Raw genomic sequence first — 21,270 nt, 5'->3', positions numbered from 1 at the left:
ACCTCGATATACAGGTCGAACCGAAAAGACCATAAGCAATTATCTTCCTCCCGTGTAAATCAAATAATGTTTAAGTAAAATGCCTTTAAATATTACTCTTGTCAAAATGGTGAGTTATGCAGTAAAAACATGTATAATTGTAAAGTTCAACACTTTCGGGTTATCCAACATGAACTTTAACTCAAATTCAAATTGCAGAAAAGGTATTAATCTGTCAAAATTATTCTACAGCAATTTAGGTAAAATCTAATCTAATAAGTAAAGTCCAGTACAAATTGGAAATTTTGCGCACACTTTATTATTCTTTTAAATCTTATGTTGCATATAAATTCTATGAAAAATATGAACCATTAAAACCATGTAACATCATGTTATAGGTGAATATATATGTTTTCATTTCCTAAGTAAAATGTGCTACTGTAATGCATGTATGAGATCATGTCAACTTTAGTAAATTGAATGCAACGTTATTGCCATATTCATATATTTTTGCAAAAAATTGTACCCCACATAAGGTCTAAGACCTTCTGGGAAAAGATAAAATAAAATTTGTAAAAAAACTTTCCAAAATATAAATTTCGAATAAGCAACCGTTAAAAATGGTTTCCCAACAAAATGAAATTATTACCCTATTTTTCTTGCAATAGTTTAGGAAAATTAAAACCATTGATAGCAATAGGTTGAAAGAGACAGTTTTAATTATCTGTCTATTTTTTAAAAAAGCGTTATTAATATCAAAACAGTGTGTGTAAAGTAAAAATGTCTATAATAAACAATTTTTCAAATATCATTTTTATTCACAGCAGGTTGAAAACAATTTGCAGCCTTGACCGGGACTCGAAACCCCGGACCATCGGGTATATGGTACCGCGCTCTACCGACTGACGCTATTTCCGGGCCCCGCTTACAAACATTCTTCTCCGTAAATAAGTGAACAAGTTTTCTGAACCGTGAACATACTCCCTGCTTATTGAAATTCGTCCTCGAATTTCAAAGAGTTAACAGAGCAATGTAATTATACTCCTGAGCTATATTCAGTCACGGTCCCCCGTTGAGCGCAAAAAAATGTCACCAGGGTGAAGAAAAATGTGCAGGGCCTGACCGGGAACGCGAAAAACCCGGGACCATCAGTAATATGGTACCGGCGGCTCTACCGACTGAGCTATCCGGCCCCGCTTACACATCTTCTCCCCGTAAATAGTGAACAGTTTTGAAACCGTGACATTGCTCCCTGCTATATTGAAATTCGTCTTCGAATTTCAAAGAGTTACAGAGCAATGTGAATTATACTCTGAGCTATATTGAGTCACGGTCCCCCGTTGGGCGCCAAATGTCACAGGGTGAGAAAAATGTGCAGCCTGACCCGGACTCGAACAAGGGACCATCGGAATACCGTACCGTGGCTCTAGACCGACTGAAGCTAATCCGGCCCGCTTACACATCTTCACACCCTAAATAATGGGACAGTTCTGATACGTGACAGTTATAAACGAGTAATGCATAGTAACTCTAGAAACGGATCGTCCACTTATAAGCTAGTACCCAAGTTTAGTAATGACCAATATTCTGTAAACTAACATCAGTAACTTCTCACATAAAACAATTCATTTCAGTATTACTTAATACTCTGGTGCATCGAGATAAATTAATCGAGAATTCTCACGAAGCAATCTCGATCAGAACAAGTCCTGCATTTTTTCATTTTTTTCTGAAAAGGAATCTTCCTTTTACAAGAGTTTTTGTGATAATTGCAAAAAAAATAATAAATTGAATTGAACGTTTATTTAAAGAATTGGTATTAAATCAAACATTAACTTTCTTTATTCTAAAGATTATTTTAAAAGATCCTGAGATCAACTGTTAATGTTTTATTAGAACCATGCTAAATTTATTTGTTGTAATGCTGACACTTAAATCTCAGTTGCACTGTAAATGTAAATGTTCAAGACTAGAAAACACATTTTAAAGCTGCACGCCTCCAGATGAACAAAAATATTTCGATAAAGTCAAACCTGGGAAAATTGTACTAACATTTTATAAAAAGTGTGGTAAAGATTCAAAAATTCTAGTAATAAATTTACATGTTATGTGCGGATTAAAGATGACCGGGTTTTTTCAGTATTTTTAACTAAACATTTCTTAACTGCGTTACAAACCGCATTAAGGGGCTAAAATTTGCACATTTTGACCTTTTTAAGGTAATTTACCGCGGATTGTAACAGAAGTTCGATTTGAATAAATGTTGAAAAACTTGCATTCTTTGGGGTAACTTAACCCAATATTATAATGTTTTAAATTACATATTTCAAAATTTTTCAGGAAAAATTAGCATGAATCTGGAGGGTGCTCTTTAACCGCTTATTTGCCAACAGATACTCTTCCAAACACTTCCAAATGAACACATTCGAAAAACTTATTGATAATAAACTGTACATTTTTTTATTGATTATATAGGAAAAAACCTTCAACCTGCTAATTATAATACATTCTAAACATCAAAACCAAAGGGCTATGTAAACTTCCTTACCCCAAAGTCGGTTTGAAAAAACCGTAGCTAAGACCCTTGTTCTAACACAACATTTGTGTTTTTGAACAAAGTGTCAGGCCATCATTGGTGTATAACAAAAATACAATTATAGAATAATTTGATTAACAGTTACAAACCGCATTTGAATAGTTGGAATTTAAAATAAATTAATCCGCCTATTAGTATCGTTAAAGGAAACAAACCTTCAAAACGATCTTGTTATGGAAGTCCTGAAACAAGATCCCCGACTGTAAAGTGGCGTACCTACAGATCGCCAATACGCACGGGCTTATAAAAGGAAAAAGTTTCGAAAAAAAAAATAAACGAAAATCAAACCATAAATTTGGGCGAAAGATCGATCAACATATTCGTAGCTGCTTATTGGGTTCTACAAGGTATGCTTTAGGATGTTACCCTTAAATTCGAATATGCGTTACCTTTTTATGCACCCAATGCAAAAACTTCTATAATGAATTATGAAGAAAAGGGAGTAAAAATAGATACAAAACAAATTTCCTTTGGAATTTCCCTTTTTTCAAAGCTTTGAGTTAAGCGTTATATTGCTAATAATATCGCGTCAAAATTCAATCCAAACAAGGTAAGAATTGTCCCAATATATTACAATTGAATTTGTTTTTTTAGTGAAAAGTAAACATTTATTTAATTTTTTATACATCTAGAATTCTATATGCAAAAATAAAGATCTTGCAGCACAATGGAAAAGGGAGTGAGTAAGCTGTATTGAATGTCTTTTTTTATATATTAAACCTTGTAACACAAAATCAGTATATTAATTTTAAGTTTCAGTAATTTCATTCAAACTTATATTCTTTCAAATTATGTAAAATAGTTTTGACACTGTGAATCAGATTTTTGCAGTGAACTATTGCCAACATCCATCGTCACAAACCAAATTCAACTTTTGTTTATTTGACCGTAAAATAGAATACATAGAGGATATTTGTTTTGTTCAGTGTAAGATCGGAATTTATAACATGACCCACGGTGCAGGAGTGTTGTAAACCCATTCATTATTTTACGTATTAAATGGGTCAGTAATACACTAGTGTAATAAATATGCTAATGAGCCGAATCACTATCACTACGCGCTGTCAAAAAAACATAAACAAATATGGCGTCGAATGTCATTTCTGTCAACGATCAGGTTCGAATCGACGGTCACGGCCTTGGAATTGTCACTGAAGATAGTTTTACCGCGGGGTTCACCACGAGCTACATGGTCAGGCTAGTTGACAGTAACTTTGAAGTTGAAACTCGAAAGGGAGAGATTTGACGATTGGTGCCTACCGACGAGATGAACGCTATGTCCGAACAGACTCCACGGCCAAGGTCCAGATTTAATATTGTCTCTGACTCTGGATGTTGACGCCTTTAACCACGAGCAAAGTAATAAAAACACTCTCATAAAAACTGTTAATGATTTGAAAATTCTGAAATCTTTCTTGAAGAAACCTGAGATAAACAAGAAAATCGTGAAATTGAGAAATTCCAGAAAAATGAAATTGTCCTCATTACTTTGCCGGTTTTTAGTCAGTGTCAGAAAGCAAAATGGACACGAGTATGAGCCTTCAGTCCTGCGTGGAATGATATCTAGTTTTGATCGGCAGTTACGTCGAAAAGGTTATGAACAAACCATTGCTTTGGGCCCTGGATTTGCTAAAGTTCGAGAGACACTGTCTATGAAACAACGACAGCTTAAAAAAGAGTGGGAGGGGTAACTTGCCAAAAAAAAAGTGAACCGCTGTCTAACAAAGATATAGACCATTTATGGAACTTGACCAACTTTTCGGCAAAAGAACACCGGACACTATACTTCAAACACTTTGGCTGTCAATACCATACATTTTGGACTTAGAAGTTGTCAAGAACACCGTGATATGTGCTGGGGAGATATTTCATTAATGGCCGATGATAACGGACATGAATAAACTTGCAATTTTCGGAGAGACAAAACCAAAACACGGTCCGGTGAAAATCCGAGAGATGTGAGGGTAATAAAACCTAAGATGTGGGCAAATTTTGTAAATCATGATCGATGCCCGATTGCCGTTTACAAATTGTACGCTGAAAAACGTCAATGAATTATTCTGAATTTGACCATCCATTTTATATTGCAACTACAACTATCCACTTACCTTCACCCGTGACACCTGGTTTAAACGAAATCCAGTAGGAATCAACAAACTAGGATCAATGATGAAGAGAATGGTCCAGCATTCTGGTTTAAATTCAAGTAAACGCCTTACTAATCACAGTGCACGAAAATACCTTGTTCAAAAATTGAACGACAGTAACATTCCTCCTAACCAAATTATGCAAATATCCGGTCATAAGAATATAGCATCCATCAACAATTATAGTCACATAAATCAGAATCAGCACAGACAAATATCCGACATCCTTCATTCCAATGTAAAAGAAAACAATCCAGCGAATCCCATTCCATAGCCGTGTTCAAATTCTGCACAATAAACCATAACACAGCACATGTCAACACCGATTCAAGGTCCAATCTTCATGTATCCGGTGGGTTTCAGAGTATTTTCAGCGCTCCCATACATGGTGGAACATTTCATGTGCATGTTCATCAAAATGACTCCAAATTAAATCAAAATTCAGGCCACAAACGTGCACTATACATAGACAGCGATAGTGATTAATTTCGAGTTCATATGCAAGATGCCGGTTATCAAACTTTACACACATGAACAGTGACGTCATGAGTAAGATGGTGACAATGTGATATTTTTAAAAATGAATGATATTAAGTCTTGTTATTGCTATAAAAACATGTTATGAATTTGACGAAATAAATGTGATATTATATGTCAGTAAGCAAACTAGTTTTTCCTTAAAAAACTGTTTTAACTAGTACTACTTTTTTTAGCGCATGAGGGTCAGAAACCGTATAACAACTTCGACCCATTTCTCCTTATATAGAAAAAAGGCACAGCAATTTATTTTCTTCGTTTATCAGGGCGCTTTTTCTGGTCATGTCATAAATAGAATCTTAATTTCGTGTTTATGTTGTATTAAATTTATTAAACTCGTCATCTGAAAACGATAAAAACTCGGCAGAGCCTCGTTTTTATCGTTTTCAGATGACTCGTTTAATAAATTCAATACAACATAAACACTCATTCAAGATCCTCTATATATTTCACCGAGTGAGCACCAAAAGGTGTATTTCACGAGTGGCGCAGTCGCGAGTGAAATATGAACCTTTGGTGTTCACAAAGTGAAATATATTTCGATCTTACACTAAACTAAACAAATTTTCTTTTTATTATATGCAAAGAAACGTTTTTAAAAGACATTTAACCTAATACTGAATGAAAAGCGCGCCAAATAATAATACAACGTGACGTCATTTACGACGTCACGTCATTAAAATGGTACCCAGTTCTGTGCACGCTGGTATTTCACTGAAACAACGTAAGGGGCTTAAATTCAAAACAGTGAAATTATCAAAGTGGTAATTTCACTGTTTCAAGCAGTGAAATTACCAGTTTTTATATCACTGATATATTTCTATAAACCATCGAAAAGCATGTAATAAAAGTATTTACAAAAAATATCACTACAGAAAATTGTTTCTACTGTATATATATATTCTTTATATAAAAAATTATAATGTTTAAGAAATAACAAACTCTATATGTAAAATTGGTAGCGCTTTCAATGCTTTCTTCGCATATCTTCAGCCGAAACTTTAATAAACATATAAACAAATGACGTAACGTCATGAAAAAAAGCGGGAACGTTAAATAATAACGTATTTCCCGGCAAACACAATACTGAAAAATAGAGAATACGGACATTGAGCATAATCCGTACAATCTGGCAGTGAATTAATGACATTTATCACACACCCGTGCCGATTTTGCGACTCCGTAAATATGGTATTGCACGGCCGTGCATATATTTTGACGTGACGTCATTAGCGTTATACAAACATAGTGTAAAGACGCGCTAAATGTTAGCGTTAAACTATAGACGCGTCAATGAAAAATGAATCTTATTTCACTTTAAACGGTCTTTATTTTGGGTATGTGCTAATAGAATATTAAATTCGTGTAAGTTCATTATTGAATTTATTGCACTCGTTGAATAAAATAATATTATGCTCGCCAGAGGCTCGCATAATATAATTTTATTCAACTCGTGCAATAAATTCAGTATTGAACTTACACTCATTCAATATCCTCTATTTATTAAAGGGAGGTAATAAAATTCACAAGTTAATGATTTTATGGCCACAAATTGTATGGTAATTAACAATTTTTACTCAATAAATAAAATTAAATAAGTAAATTTAGCATTTTCCCTCTATATATAGAGGATATTTGTTTGTTTCAGTGTAAGATCGAAAAATATTTCACCGAGTGAACACCAGATGCAATATTTTCCACGAGTGGCGTAGCCACGAGTGAAAATATAATAGCTGGGGTTCACGAGTGAAATATTATTTGATCTTACATGTAAAACAAACAAATTTTCTGTTTATTTCATGATTTTTAACGATTTTTACACCATTTTACTGATTTTTGCCGCGTAACGTCATGCTCTTATCTTCATGACGTCATCAAATAATGACGTCACAATGTTGAAGCAAAATATAATTCCATGATTATTTTTAGATTTTAGATGTTTTTCAGCACAACGTTCGTAAATATGTACGAACTACAGTTATCACGTACATTTGTTATTATGATTGACTACATTTCCGCTGAAAAAAAACATTCATTAATGATAAATATTTTATTTTTACGCCAAATATAGTTCGGCTACTGTGAAATTATATTTGGTAATAATTACTGTGAAATTATCAGAATATAATTAACCGTTATAATTCAGTAATCTACTGCAAAACATGTAATAAAAGATATTAATCGAAAGTGATAATTTTAGAGAAGAAAAAGAAAAACTTTTAATCAAGTTATTAAAACCACAGCTAAATGCTCATTGTTAATAATCATTTAACAAGGTATATATATACAAGTACTTCATATTTATTACAATCTCTTCATTTTTAATTATGAAAGAAACGATTGTGATTTTATTCAGTCCAATTGTTCGTTTATTTACCAATATTTATTGAGTAAAAATTGTTAATTACCATACAATTTGTGGCCATAAAATCATTAACTTGTGAATTTTATTACCTCCCTTTAATAAATGTCATTAATTCACTGCCAGATTGAACGGATTATGCTCAATGTCCGTATTCTCTATTTTTCAGTATTGTGTTTGCCGGGAAATACGTTATTATTTAACGTTCCCGCTTTTTTTCATGACGTTACGTCATTTGTTTATATGTTTATTAAAGTTTCGGCTGAAGATATGCGAAGAAAGCATTGAAAGCGCTACCGATTTTACATATAGAGTTTGTTATTTCTTAAACAGTATAATTTTTTATATATTTCAACACTGCACAAGGAACATTCATCACGTTTTAATATATTCTTTATTATACGTAGTCTCATCTATACATATTTAAACATAGACAAATATACAACGAGAACAATGTATAACCATATAAGACACATCATGTCTAAATTCATTTATTTTCGCCGACTTAAGATAACAAATTGGCGAGTCTGTTGATACCAACATGCTTTATGTGCGTGAGGCATTTAACTTCGTAATGAAATAACTTAAATATTTCGAATGGAAATTAAAAGACTAGAGTTGAGAACAAAAATGTTAAAGACAATATTTATTGTCCACAACATTGACATAATACGCATTAAAAATATTTTAAGGAAGCTAAATGATCGTGCGATACTACATTTTAGCTGTGAATACGATAACCTTTTCGTTACACTAAACATTTAAGCTGTTGTGTTTGTATTAAAGTCATACAGATCATTTTAAAGCATATTTTCCTTGATTATATCTCACGTTAAGTTATGGTGAAACAAAAGAAAAATAACAAAGAAAAAACTAAACTTGTTACAAAAGGAAATTAAACCCATCTTTTTACAAAAGAGACGCCTGGCTATGTTTCGTTTTTTCTAAAAGCAAATAACTTTTGAACTATTTAAAACAGTGTACACGTTAGACTTCGTGCTATTTCTCACATTCAATATATGTACTTGATGTTATTTTCATAACTATAGATAAAGACAATAGTAGAGTACAATTAGATTAAATATCCCCTAAATCCTTAGTTATAGCACATAGCTATCTTTGATCTCTGGCGATCCTTCGGTCAAAAACCGGCACTCGGCGTACACTCATAATAAGCCGAGGTACGCCCCTGGGCTTCTTAAATTATTTCTGTAAATATTTTGCTCCAGTTTCTGTAGATCTATACAGCAGTTCAAAGCGTTCAGCACTGCTTGAAACAACAGTATACATGTACAGTACTTAGATGTACTCGCTATCCTATTAAAATATAAAAAAATATATCATATAAAGAACTACACACAAAAAATTTAAAAGTCATTTATCTTAGCATCTAAATAACCCCGACTGCTCAGAAAAATCTACAATCTCACATATCTACTCCTTGTAAAAATAATAGAGACACGTTATGCCATTGTGAACTACAACAACATGTCTACTTAGTTCTATACTGTACATAAACCCATTTAATAAAAATTAAATTTATGGATACTAATAAAGTATATGTTAGATCGACTTGATTAAAGTTTAGACCGTATTTTTCTTCAGCTTCAATCGCAACTACTCGGCACTTTCCGTCAGTATTCGGATAAAGACCTCTAACACAATAGTATGAATACACAGAACGGATGTGGTCTTTCGGTCTAACCTACGCTAAGAAACTAAATATGTAAACAAATATTAATTAAATACTGGGAGTTGTTGACAAGTTTATTTCCAATATATGTAGTAAAAGTCCACCTAAAATAAGTGAATTCATAGGTATAAAATCAAACAATACATTATTTTTTTTATATTTATTACTATGGTTGCAGAAACAGAAAGTACAAAAAAAACAACCTGTTGACATTTAGTCAGATGTGTTTAAAATCGAACATCAGTGGGCATATTTAAATTACAAATTGTTGTCAGACATATTCAAGCATAAGAGAACCGGAACAGACATTAGATGTCAAATATATACATTCGTTTTACTGTTTACATCTAAAACCACGTGGTAGAACTACTTTCAATCCGTATTGTTCCCGAGGTTATTATAGATAATAGCCGTGGCAGTTCCGAATGCTTCAGCTTGCGTTTCGCCGACGCTTACTTGTTGTTGTTGTACTTGAATTGGTGCACTCGTGCGAATGCTCATTATGACGTCACAAATTGTCAAAATTCTATTTTTAGACACGTTCTGAATGAACGCAACTGTTCATATTATGTTCAACATTATTAAAGCACCATCACGTATTGAATTGCGTAAATCTAACATCAATTACAATACATTGACCAAAAAACATACCCAAGTACTAAAAATCTCAAATACTTTCATGTTGTTTAGTCAGAAGGACTGCCATTGAACACGGTCGTTCAAGTTATAAGTGTTCAACTCGTACATAGAACACCTTCGCTGAACACAGGTATTCAAAATATAACGCAAAATGTTCCAAAATTGAACAAGTGTGAACGCGATCGGTGTTCTCCTTATTTGCAGTGTGGGAAGGGCGGTCTATGTAAAGTAAAATCAAAGTGTATTCCTCAAACTGTATCTAAGGGATTTCCTTCGATACCGTATTTCAGTGCATTTATGCTAAACAACTATACTAACAATCTCATAACGGGCCTCATACTCAAATAACAACGCATATTTCCTTGTATAAATACAATTGTTTCTCTCAGCGAGTCATATTCAGATACATTTTCTGATTTTATTTTTCAACTTTCCTCATCAAAATGGGTTTCTCATTGTTATTGTCATTTGCTATTGTCGTTGGAATATATAGTAATAATTTTTCTGAGGCTAGAGAGCCTGTTTGTTCTAAATTTGCATATGAAGAACAGCTTTTAGAGAAAATGATAAGAACTGAAATTAAGGTAGAAACAATGGTGAATGAAGTTAAGAAAACTGAGGATAATGTCATCCGTACATTAGGTGACATTAAACGAGCAATTTCAGATTTTACAGACATGTTTGCAGATATGAAGGAGAACATAACCGATTTTAGAGGAAACATAACGGACGAAATGTTAAAGAGAAGTGACGAGATAGAAAGGAGAGAAGGTAAAATATAAACCTCAGATCTACATTGTTATAAAATGATATTTGTATACTAATGCAATGCAAAAAATGACTTATATCTTTAGTATGTAATTTACAACTGATTGTTGTTAAGGGCTGAATCAATATAAAGTAACAATTCGTATTGCTTCATTAAAACTGAAATGAGAAAATCTGTAATATGATAAATGCGTGGAACATTTAAAATTTAAAGAATCATAAACTTTAAAAAAGAAGACGTTTCATACACCAGTTACAATGCTGACATATTTACCTAAATGTCAGTGTTAATATTGCATAACTTTTATTGATGCAAGCAATAAATAGAAAAAGGGAAAGGTGAAAATCATGTAAAAAAAAACAACAACTAAAAACAATAACAATAAGAATGGTAAATTTTCATAAAATTGATTGGTAATTAACAACCTCGTGCTTAACAATGTGCTAGTACAAGCATGAACATGTATAAAATTCCTCAAATACATCAGTTAATTGTTACTCTTCTGTCCCATTCTGTCGTGTGTTTATCTCGTGCTCTATCTAGTTGGTGCGTCCAAGAACACTGCTAAATTTCTAGATTTGAGATATTTCGCTCTTTTGTATACTTCTGATCTATAGAAAACAAGAATCGCAGTGAATATTTATGTTAAGATTACTATACCTAACAATCATGTTTCCATGAAGACAACCGCTAACTCAACACATTGGTGTTTCTTATTAGTTAACATATTCCCTGACTTTTTGTTACATTAATCTTATATTGAATTACGTCAGGAAATGGCCAACACTCCAGCTAATAGAAATTCTAAAAAATCAATTGAAATTTGATTATAGAAAATTAGAATATATATTAGAATGCAGGTTGTTTTGATTTAAGTTTTATTTCAAGAGTAACACTAGAACACTAGTGTCTATGTAAAACTATATTTCGAATCAAGTTTCGTATTATCAGCAACACTTTCTGCATACAGTTCATATGTACACATGATAACACATATAATACTTATTGAACTTTGATTACCGTTAGTAAGTGTACTTTGATATTATTTTTACAGGATCCTTCAAGAAATTATTTGAGCAGACAAGAACAAACCTCACGAGTGACATGGAAGCTAAAAGAGAAGAACTTACTCAACTTCAAGGTATTTTTTCTCATTCTACATCCACGGAATTATAATTTTCTAAACTGTGTTTCATAAAATCTTATTTAATTATATGATATTCAATTGATTGTTTTAAAGTGTATTCAAGTTCTATAATACGTCAGTTTGAAATATTAAGAATTTAACTAACCTTTTGCGTTAACTATAAACTAGTACTGCCATAATCTTTAAACTTATTTAATTACATGTATATATACTAATTTTGAATACAATTCATCATCTTTATTTTGTAAACATGTTTCCATTAAAGCTTTAAAATATCATGTTTTTCATATATGAATATATCCATAAATTATTTCCTAACGCTTATATTACAAATGAAATGCCAAATTAAATTCAACCATACTCTTTGAATTTAACCATCGGTTATTTAATACGCATTATAATTCTTATGTTTATATAAATGTACCCTATATACAAACAAAAATTAAATCATAAAGAAACACATACTTACTTTACTATTTTTCCTATTCTCAGGAAAACTTGAACGACCTTCGATCGCTTTCCATGCACATCACGTGGCAGATTTGGTTCTTGATACTACAGATGAGATTATTATATTTTCGAAAAGTCTGATAAACGAGGGAACAGGCTACGACACTTCTACTGGACTTTTCACAGCACCAGTTGGAGGACTGTACCAGTTTTCTGTGCATACATGTGTTTATATAGGAGAGTATGCTTTTATTGGTCTAGTGTTAGAAGGTAAAGTTATTGCAGCTGATATGAACTATGGAAATGCTCAATACCCATGTAGTGCGTTTGCAGCAATAGCGAGGGTTAAATCAGGAGAAAAAGTTTGGGTCAAATCAACATCGTCAGGTTCCAACCGCCAGCTTTTCCAAAACTCAGAAAGGATGATCACTTTTAGTGGCATGCTTGTCAATAACTGAATAAATAACAATGAACATTGATATCAGTAAAAACCATATTTATATATTTGTACAAACATATTTTCGTGTAAATTGTTTCAATCTATTAAGACTAAATATAACAAAAAAGTTTTTTTTTGTGAAATAAGTAGAAACCCTCTGTTGTATCTATAATATATCTAGATGTTATGAAGACTATTAATCATGTTGTGTTCACTGTGTTTGTTCTTGAAAGCCGAAGTGTCTAGCCTTAATATTTAACAAGATTTCCTTCTTCTGAAAAATGTTTAGGTGAATCAATTAATACTGCTGTCATCAAATCTAAAATTATTTTTATTAAATACGATATACAACAACGACGTCAGGATTTCAAGGAAATAATTTATGATGTACTTTCAGTTTTAACTAGGCTTACTTTACATATTTGGCTTTTTGATTATGACTAAATATATCAAAATTTGTATATATTTACATACAATGATTATCGTATGACGATATTTTTATTACAAATCTTAGAAAAGATATTGTATTTTGCCATGTTTATCAGAATACACATATAACAATACACATAGTAAGTAAGTAATTTATTTATTATAGTGACATGTGTAAACATATTTTACAAATTCAAATAATACAACATATTAAATACACCCGGCCCAATAGGCCTATAAGACACCTTCAATAAACATGAAATATTTACATAAAGTCATAAATAAATATATTAACAAATTCATTTGTAAAAAATCGTAGCTATAACTATAAATTTATCTGTAAATGCTTTCACGTCTGTAAAAGTATGATTTTACAATGTATTTAGCTAGATTTGTTATTTATCAAATAAACTAATTTTTCTGAATCAGTCTTTGAGTTAAAATCGTTTGTATTAAATAGTTCACCAAAGTATTCAGAACGTATATGTCTATAAAATGAGCACTTTACTACGAAATGTTCTTCGTTTTCAATACACCGATCAGTACAAAATCTACAGAGTCTATCTTCAACACGTTCCCCAATGTAACGTCCTGTCTCAACGCGTAATTGCAAAATGCCACATTTTAACTGGGCAAGAAGTGATCGTTCGTTTCTTTTCATACTCAAAGAGACATATTTTTCTGTTTTGAATGAAGTATAAGTCCTTAGCTTAGATACGTTTTCTATCCCGATTTTCCATATGCGACTATAGTATTCAAAGATCTTAGAGCGGGCAAAGGTCAATATTTATAACCATTTTGTTGTTGTAGTACTCTGTTAGACCGATTAAGGATAACATTTCTTCAGATCACTACACCAATAATTTGAACATAAACTATAATCCATTTCAAATATTTTCCTTGTTAGACGATTTTCATTGAATGAAAGAAGTCTATTCCAGTAACGGATAATATTAATCCACCGTCTATAATTTCCCGGCAGCCACGCGACGTCTCCCGTTATGGCAAGTACAGGTGCAAGACGGTGAACACCCAGATAATACCTGATTGATCGGTGCTGCACATTTTCTAAACTCTGGAATTTCCGGTTTCCCCAAACGCCAGAGCACTAATCTAATATTGGTACTAAACACAAATTATACAGTTTTTCAAAGGTTTTAATACCAATAGATTTTAATGAATGAATTTTTGATATTATCTTTCCGAGTGCTCTTCCTGCGCCTTTTCCGAGAGTTTCTGCTTTACACGAGAAATTTCTATTACTGCTGAATACAAATCCAAGATACTTGTAAATCTAAACATTTTCAAGCACGTTATTTCATATTCTAAAGTCCTGTGTCGTTTGCTTCGCTCTCTCTTCCCGGAAGTGAACGCATTTAGATTTTTCACTGTTTATCAGGACGCGCAAACTCTTACATCATTCATGAAGTGCATCTAATAGTATTTGAAGGTTGTTTTCTGTTTCTGCTAGTAAGACAATGTCGTCTGCGTACAGTAATGATGGGATCTTTCTTCCTCCTATTTCGAAACCAATATTAAGATCCTCAATTTCATTCACGAAATCATTTTTGAAAACGGAGAAGATTGTCGGTGACAGATTGTCTCCTTGCTTTGCTCCGGAGTTACAGTCAAACCACTCAGTAAGCTTGTTATTTATCCTAACACAAGAACTAGAATGTTGATCGATTTAAATACAGCTTCCCGTCAATACCGTTAAGAAGTAATTTATACGGCATCATTTCAGATTGATGAAATCAAAACATTTTTGAAGGTCTATAAAGACGGTAAAAACAGCCGAATTATTCCGAATGATGATGTTCAGTGCAAACACGTGATCCTCACATGAGCGGTTTCTTCGGAAGCCATTCTGTTCGTCTACTTGTGTGTTCGAGGTCTCTAAATAATTTGTTATTCTTTTGTTCATAAATGCACTAAATAATTTGCTTGTACACGAGAGCAGACTAACACCTCTGTAGTTCATTGGAACGCGGGGATCTGAGGCTGGGTCTTTATAATAGGACAGATAATAGCTTTTCTCCAAGTTGAAAGTATCAAACTGGTGAAAAAGCTCGTGAAGTACAGTTAAAACCGGTGGGGATTTCAGTGCACCATAGGGAATATTGTCAATACAAACAGCTGACATAGATATAAGTAGATAAAATAAAAGGAAAACAAGGTATTCCATTTTAAAGATACTAGTTGTTCATGTTAAATAAGCCGCTTATTCTAATTAACCTTTCATTTGTAATATTAAACTTTGGTAAATGCCGAAATTTAAAATATATACACGTTTTAAATGGAATGAGTTGTATGAAATGATGATAATTATTTCTGTATTGTATAATAAGTACTTTGATATGTGATAGACAGGAAGGTGACCTGAATATATGTTGTTTTTTTATTAGCGATAATTGAAATAAGGTATTTTGTTACTTTGATGTAGAGGAGCGTCGAGGTGTGTAAGTCATATCACTTCAACTTATTTTTTTTTTTTTGCACTAAGGTAAAATCACTTTATTTTTCTCTACACTTAAAAGAAGGGCTCAAAAATAGAATAAAAATAAAAGGCAGCCTGACCGGGACTTGAACAAGATACTATCGAAATACCGTACCTCGACTCTATCGATTGAGCTAACCGGCCGCTTACACACTATTTCCCCTACTTAGTGAATAGTTCTGAACTTCGAAAATAGAACATATCTTCAAAAATAAAATGGTCAGGTAAATGTCCTATTTATTTACTTGTATGAGAAATGGTTTGTAAAGGCCAGAAATATTTCTATTTCATTAACTTTCTGTGTTCTGTTATAACTTACATAAAATGTTACACATTGCCAATTATCTGAGCAATCTTTTACTTCTGTTGCTTTTTGGCAATAAGTACAGATACAATGATTTTGTATGGAAGTCAAATACTACTTTTTTGTCATATTTTCCTACTTTCATGACAAAAATTCTTCATTCAGCTCTAAAACATGATAAAAAAAAGATCAAAAAGGAAAAGGGGAAGAAGAAAATTAAGATGAAAAAAAAAGAGAAAGAATGGGGGAAGAGCTTTATTATTTGAACGCCATGAAACTCGTGTTTACCGTTAGCATGTATTCGTTTCAATGGCAAAATATGCTATTAAGTAATAAGCCAATATATGTAAAAGACAGAAAACATGCATGTATTTCAAAAATGATAAAACGCGTAAATTACCGATATTTTAATGCAAATAATTCCGATGTGTTCTAACATTTGACTATTCTTTCATGTACAGAATATACAAAACTTAAAAATAAAACAAGCGGTTAAAGAAATAATTATGCAGTTACCAAGTAACGTACCGATTGAAGTTTGATATTAAGATGCGAAATTGATACACGTATACTTCGGTGAATTGACTAAATTATCACAGTTCCTAGATAAAATTAACGGTTGATATCTTTAAACTTGAGATATGTTCTATGCCTTGATTTATCTAGCCATAAAATTCGTGACCACAATTTCCAATGAATCCATCACAAATTATTATCATCACGTTTAAGATGCAGATATGAAAATCGAAGCATAATTATCTTCCCGAACATTCAAGTACTGATAATTTAGGTTAGGTCACATTTATCTTTACAAACAAATGTTTCTTTAAAAAAACGTCCGAGCAAAAAAAGTTTTCAATAAAGCTAAATTCATTACACATAAGTTTTTAAATGCTATCTGTCAGTGCTCATCATTTCTGCAATAGGGATATATCTAGATTATAAATCAAGCAGATCAGTGAGCAACTTATCAAATAAATCTAGCTTTTATTGAAAATGAATAAGTTTATTGCTGACAGTGAAAGCACTCAGCGTGCTAAAAACCAGCAAAAAAAACAACATTCTTGAGTGTGTTGATACGCCAATACGTAACTTAAAGCTGTAAATTTAATAAAAATTCGACTGCAGTATCATGCACATGTATAATGTGTCTTTATACCAGGCAAGCCGAAAAAGTTCTTATAAACTGATAAAATTAATTAAGATGTTGCTGTAAATTGGTATCTTGAACCATTTTTAACAATTTGATAATTATTCAAATATTATCATGCTTTTGTCACAATTACAAGGCTTTAGCAGTCACAGTCGTATGCTGTATCAATAACTAAACTGTTAAAAGATCGCAATATCACCTCAAAAGAATTGGTTTGAAATTCAATCACGGCTATTTCATAAAATCAATTGAATCCTGTATTTCTAACTGTTATTATTGCATTTTTGTTTTCAGAATAGTTATTGTGATATAATTGCATTGTGACACCTATTGAATATTTCTTCAGTTTTGATCTCATTGCATTTGTGCTAAGATATACGGGTCTCATATTCAAACACACAGATTGTCATTGAATAAATATAACAGTTTCTCTAACAGAATCAAACTACAAGTCCCTCCGATATTTTACAGCTGTCCTTATCAAATGAGGTTCTCATTGCTAAAAGGTTAAAGATGATATTTATCAAAAGGATAGAAGGTACACATTATAAAGATAAAACATTAATATGATGAAATACGAAATAAACTTGATATTGTTTTATAACTTTTTGCTTTTTAATTATCTTAGGACAAATAGGTCTAGATCAATATATATTAAACATTGTTTTGATTTGTTAATTTAAAATGAGAGAAAAAATAAGAACACACTAAAAGATTCATCTGTAAAATATGAAAGGCATATTATTGCAAATAAATTCAAATTTAGTACATCAGTTTATACAAACAGTATCATATTGGCCGACAATTTTCACTTACTGTTTTAAAGTGGTAGAATATGTACTAACTATCTGTTGTCGAAAGCTTACAAACAATATTGTTCTGTTAATCTGATTACGTTATGAATGACATTTAGATAATAAACATTTTGTATATTTTGATGAATCAAAGTGCAATAGTAACGCACAATTATGCAAAACAAGAACAACAGTGAGTAAATATGTGTCACAGTAATTACATAAGAGATTAATTTGTGGCTGCAAAAACATTATATTCTAAACCTCATTATAAGATGTTTATACGATCAGTTTTCGTGTTTAAATCTAAAGTTTTAAAGTGTATATAAGTATATTGTTTTTGATAAACCTGAGACACATGTCACACTATCAGTGTCAAATATAAGATTGCGCCAGTTTCGTGAATTATGCACCGAAAGCTTGTTGGCTAATAAAAAGGTATTTGTCTCATTATAGCACTATATAACGCTAGAACTTCTATGAATATCTGTGGTATTCCACAAATGGAAATTAAAGTCATGTCTTTCTTAATTCTAAATGCCAAGTAATCAGCTGATATCATTTACATACAACATAGTATTCCTAACTTTACTAAAGACTCATAGCTTTATATCCACGATTGCCATAATCAAAAAGTTTACTTATACCTTGACGTTGATGGATTTTCGTCTTTGTTGTAAACAAGAAAATATGTCATTAAAAGTTGGTCATTGTTTCAATTTTAAACATGCTTTAAGAGATAACGTGTAATATATTGTCCGACTACTTCCGTTAAGAAACAATTCAAATACTCGAACATATTGTCTTAAAATCATACGTGATTCATTATCCGGTTATGTCAAACCTTTATATCAAACCTTAAACAAGGAGTTTCTCCAAATATCAAGTTAATTGCTAACAAATGTTCAATTTCAAATATTTTCCTATTGTATTGCGGATAATGCGAATTCTTTTAATTTAATATTTTTTTAAATAAAGATATGACGAGATAAACGATGAGAAAATATTTCTTTTTAGAGTTCATTAATGGGGCTTTATATAATCTTTTGCTGTTAAATATGCGGGAATAAACGCTGCTGATTATTGGTTCATGGGCATTAATTTCCAGTTGTTTAATACTTCTTTTAAGAATATGTTAATAAAGTATTACTTTCCCATAAAATATCAGTTGATTGGTATACTTTATTCATATTACAATTAAATATTTTATGATAATTTATTCTTATATGCAATTACGTCAACAGTATATAAATTGCTCTTTGCTCTGAAGCGCTTGTTTTTTTAAGATAAAGGTGCAAACATAGATAATGATATTACATTAAGATAGTCGGTAAAATATTTTTACAATAAATTAATAATATGCATCTTATAATTGGACTGAATAGATAATCCTACGTTATGTAACTTCTTGATCTGTTAGAAGTGTAATATCATTACAAGGCGTTTGCACTATATTTACCGAAGATACTGTAAAACATCCGTATCAAGTTTTTTTTTCTACCAATTAGTTCTATGTTTACATATTTTGTTCTCTGCGCCAGCTCAGCTGTTTTCACTATTTGTGTCATTTTAACAATTTTCTAATTCTTAAGCTTTTATCTTAAAACTTGCTGCTTCAACATTATTCAAGTGAAGAGGCAATATAATAACAGCAATATAGGATGAAATCAGTTTAATATATAATATTCTTAATCAAAGCAAGTGTTTACAGTGTTTACCTTTCCATAGAGATAACAATTAATTGACCATAAACCTGATGGTTTATAATAGTTGTTCATATATTTTTCTGGTAACACCGCCTGGGTTATGTAAATTGATTAGATAAAATTAATTGAAGCCAGATCAAAATTCCATCTGTTTAGAATGTTCTTTTTTAACAGGATGCTGTAAAGATACACTTTGACTTTTTGATTTCCTACATCACGATTTTTAAAGTTTCTAACTATGTGATATAAGCCAGATATATTTATAAACAATTGATGCATGGATGATAAAGATATAGATAAATGTTATCTTTTAATTCATTTTCTTACTTCGTAGGTCCGGAAGGAGGGCATCTTCAAACTGGTTAAATATGACTTAAACAACCTTTATATTTAACGGTTTAAGCTATAGTCTTTCCCTCTATCGAGTGACAGCACCACAACCACCATCACAGGCAGCGACCTAGAGGTAGAACACTAATTTCAGAAGTTAAAGGTCCGAAGTTCAGATTTAGTAAATGTTCTTTTTATTAACGTATATTAAATGGTTCTTTAAGGCCCATTATACGCAAGACATATTTTTATTTCTTAACAGCTTTAAGGTTTGGTAAGTCACACATTACTTATTTTTCCGCAATCTGTTGCCTCTGTTGCTTTTTGGCAGTTAGGACATTTATAGTGATTTAGGAGTTTGTATGGAAGTCAAATACTACTTTCTTTACATATTTCCTTCTTTAATGACAAAAGGTTCTCGTTCAACCTAAATTCCGTCTATATTAAAGTCCTTAAATATACTCTAAAACCAGTCTGAGAACGTCATGAAGCCCATGGGTGCTGTTTCAAAAGGTGGTAAGAATTTTGTTCATTTCTAAGGCATTATATGCCTTTAAGTTATAAGTAAATATATGCAAAAGAAAAATACATGCACTTGTTGCAAAAATAGAAAACATCTAAATGACTGTAATCATTAGACTTTTCTATTTCTGTACACGTTATACACAGCTTTAAAGAGAAAATAAAACGTTCAAGAAATAATTACGTACTTGCCTACTATGTAATAAAGTTTGCATATCAGGATGGATATTAACGCACTAACGCTTGTGACTGGCCAAATTTTCACAGCTGTTCTGAATTTTCCTAGATATATTCAGAAAATATTAATTGAATACTCGTACTACTTGAAAATCTAAGCCTTATTATCTTATTGAAATAACAACATACGGATAATTAGTGAAGATCACATTTAAATAGACAAATGCTCACTGTTTTTTTAACAGAAGGTCCGGACGGTCTGTTTGCAATAAAGCTAAGTTTATTGCAAAAAATGTGAGTAAATGTTATATCTGTGCTTCGCTAGTAACAAGGCTTTTTTACGAATCCAGCAACGGTAATTCTTCAAAAGTGTATTGTATAGTACCGATAGGTTCAATAAAATCAAACTTGAAATAATGATAGAAATATTTCTTTGTAATCGACATATACAGATATAAACATAATTTATGTTTGATACAACTCACAGGAAAAAAACAGATTCTTAAGCAATTGAGTCGTTAAGACTCAACAATAAGTTCCAAGTTTTTATACTAATGTGTAACAATAGGCGCATATCAAAGTAATCGTATAAACACGTAC

At 31.7% G+C, this 21,270-nt stretch overlaps 1 protein-coding gene across 1 annotated transcript; it reads left to right on the top strand.

The window, feature by feature from the left end:
• The first annotated feature begins 10,661 nt into the window (after nucleotides 1-10,661).
• Nucleotides 10,662-13,525, top strand: LOC132756795 (complement C1q tumor necrosis factor-related protein 5-like). Its single transcript, XM_060747932.1, has 3 exons — nucleotides 10,662-10,724; nucleotides 11,777-11,863; nucleotides 12,362-13,525. Exons 1-3 carry the CDS (start codon nucleotides 10,688-10,690, stop codon nucleotides 12,775-12,777), a joined length of 540 nt encoding a protein of 179 aa, XP_060603915.1. The 5' UTR covers nucleotides 10,662-10,687; the 3' UTR covers nucleotides 12,778-13,525.
• The last annotated feature ends 7,745 nt before the right edge of the window (nucleotides 13,526-21,270 follow it).

The sequence above is a fragment of the Ruditapes philippinarum genome, unplaced genomic scaffold (assembly GCF_026571515.1).
Source record: "Ruditapes philippinarum isolate M1 unplaced genomic scaffold, ASM2657151v2 ctg5610_1_1_1_1, whole genome shotgun sequence".
In the NCBI taxonomy this organism is placed as follows: Eukaryota; Metazoa; Mollusca; class Bivalvia; order Venerida; family Veneridae; genus Ruditapes; species Ruditapes philippinarum.
Note: the sequence above shows the minus strand (reverse complement) of the source record. Positions and strands in the feature narration are given on the sequence as shown.

What these genes read in the sequence shown, in the direction of transcription:
- LOC132756795 (XM_060747932.1), top strand. Translation starts at nt 10,688, where the DNA reads ATGTTAAAGAGAAGTGACGAGATAGAAAGGAGAGAAG. An exon ending in CGAGATAGAAAGGAGAGAAG is followed by an intron (nt 10,725 to 11,776) that starts GTAAAATATAAA and finishes TTATTTTTACAG; the next exon opens with GATCCTTCAAGAAATTATTT. An exon ending in AGAACTTACTCAACTTCAAG is followed by an intron (nt 11,864 to 12,361) that starts GTATTTTTTCTC and finishes TCCTATTCTCAG; the next exon opens with GAAAACTTGAACGACCTTCG.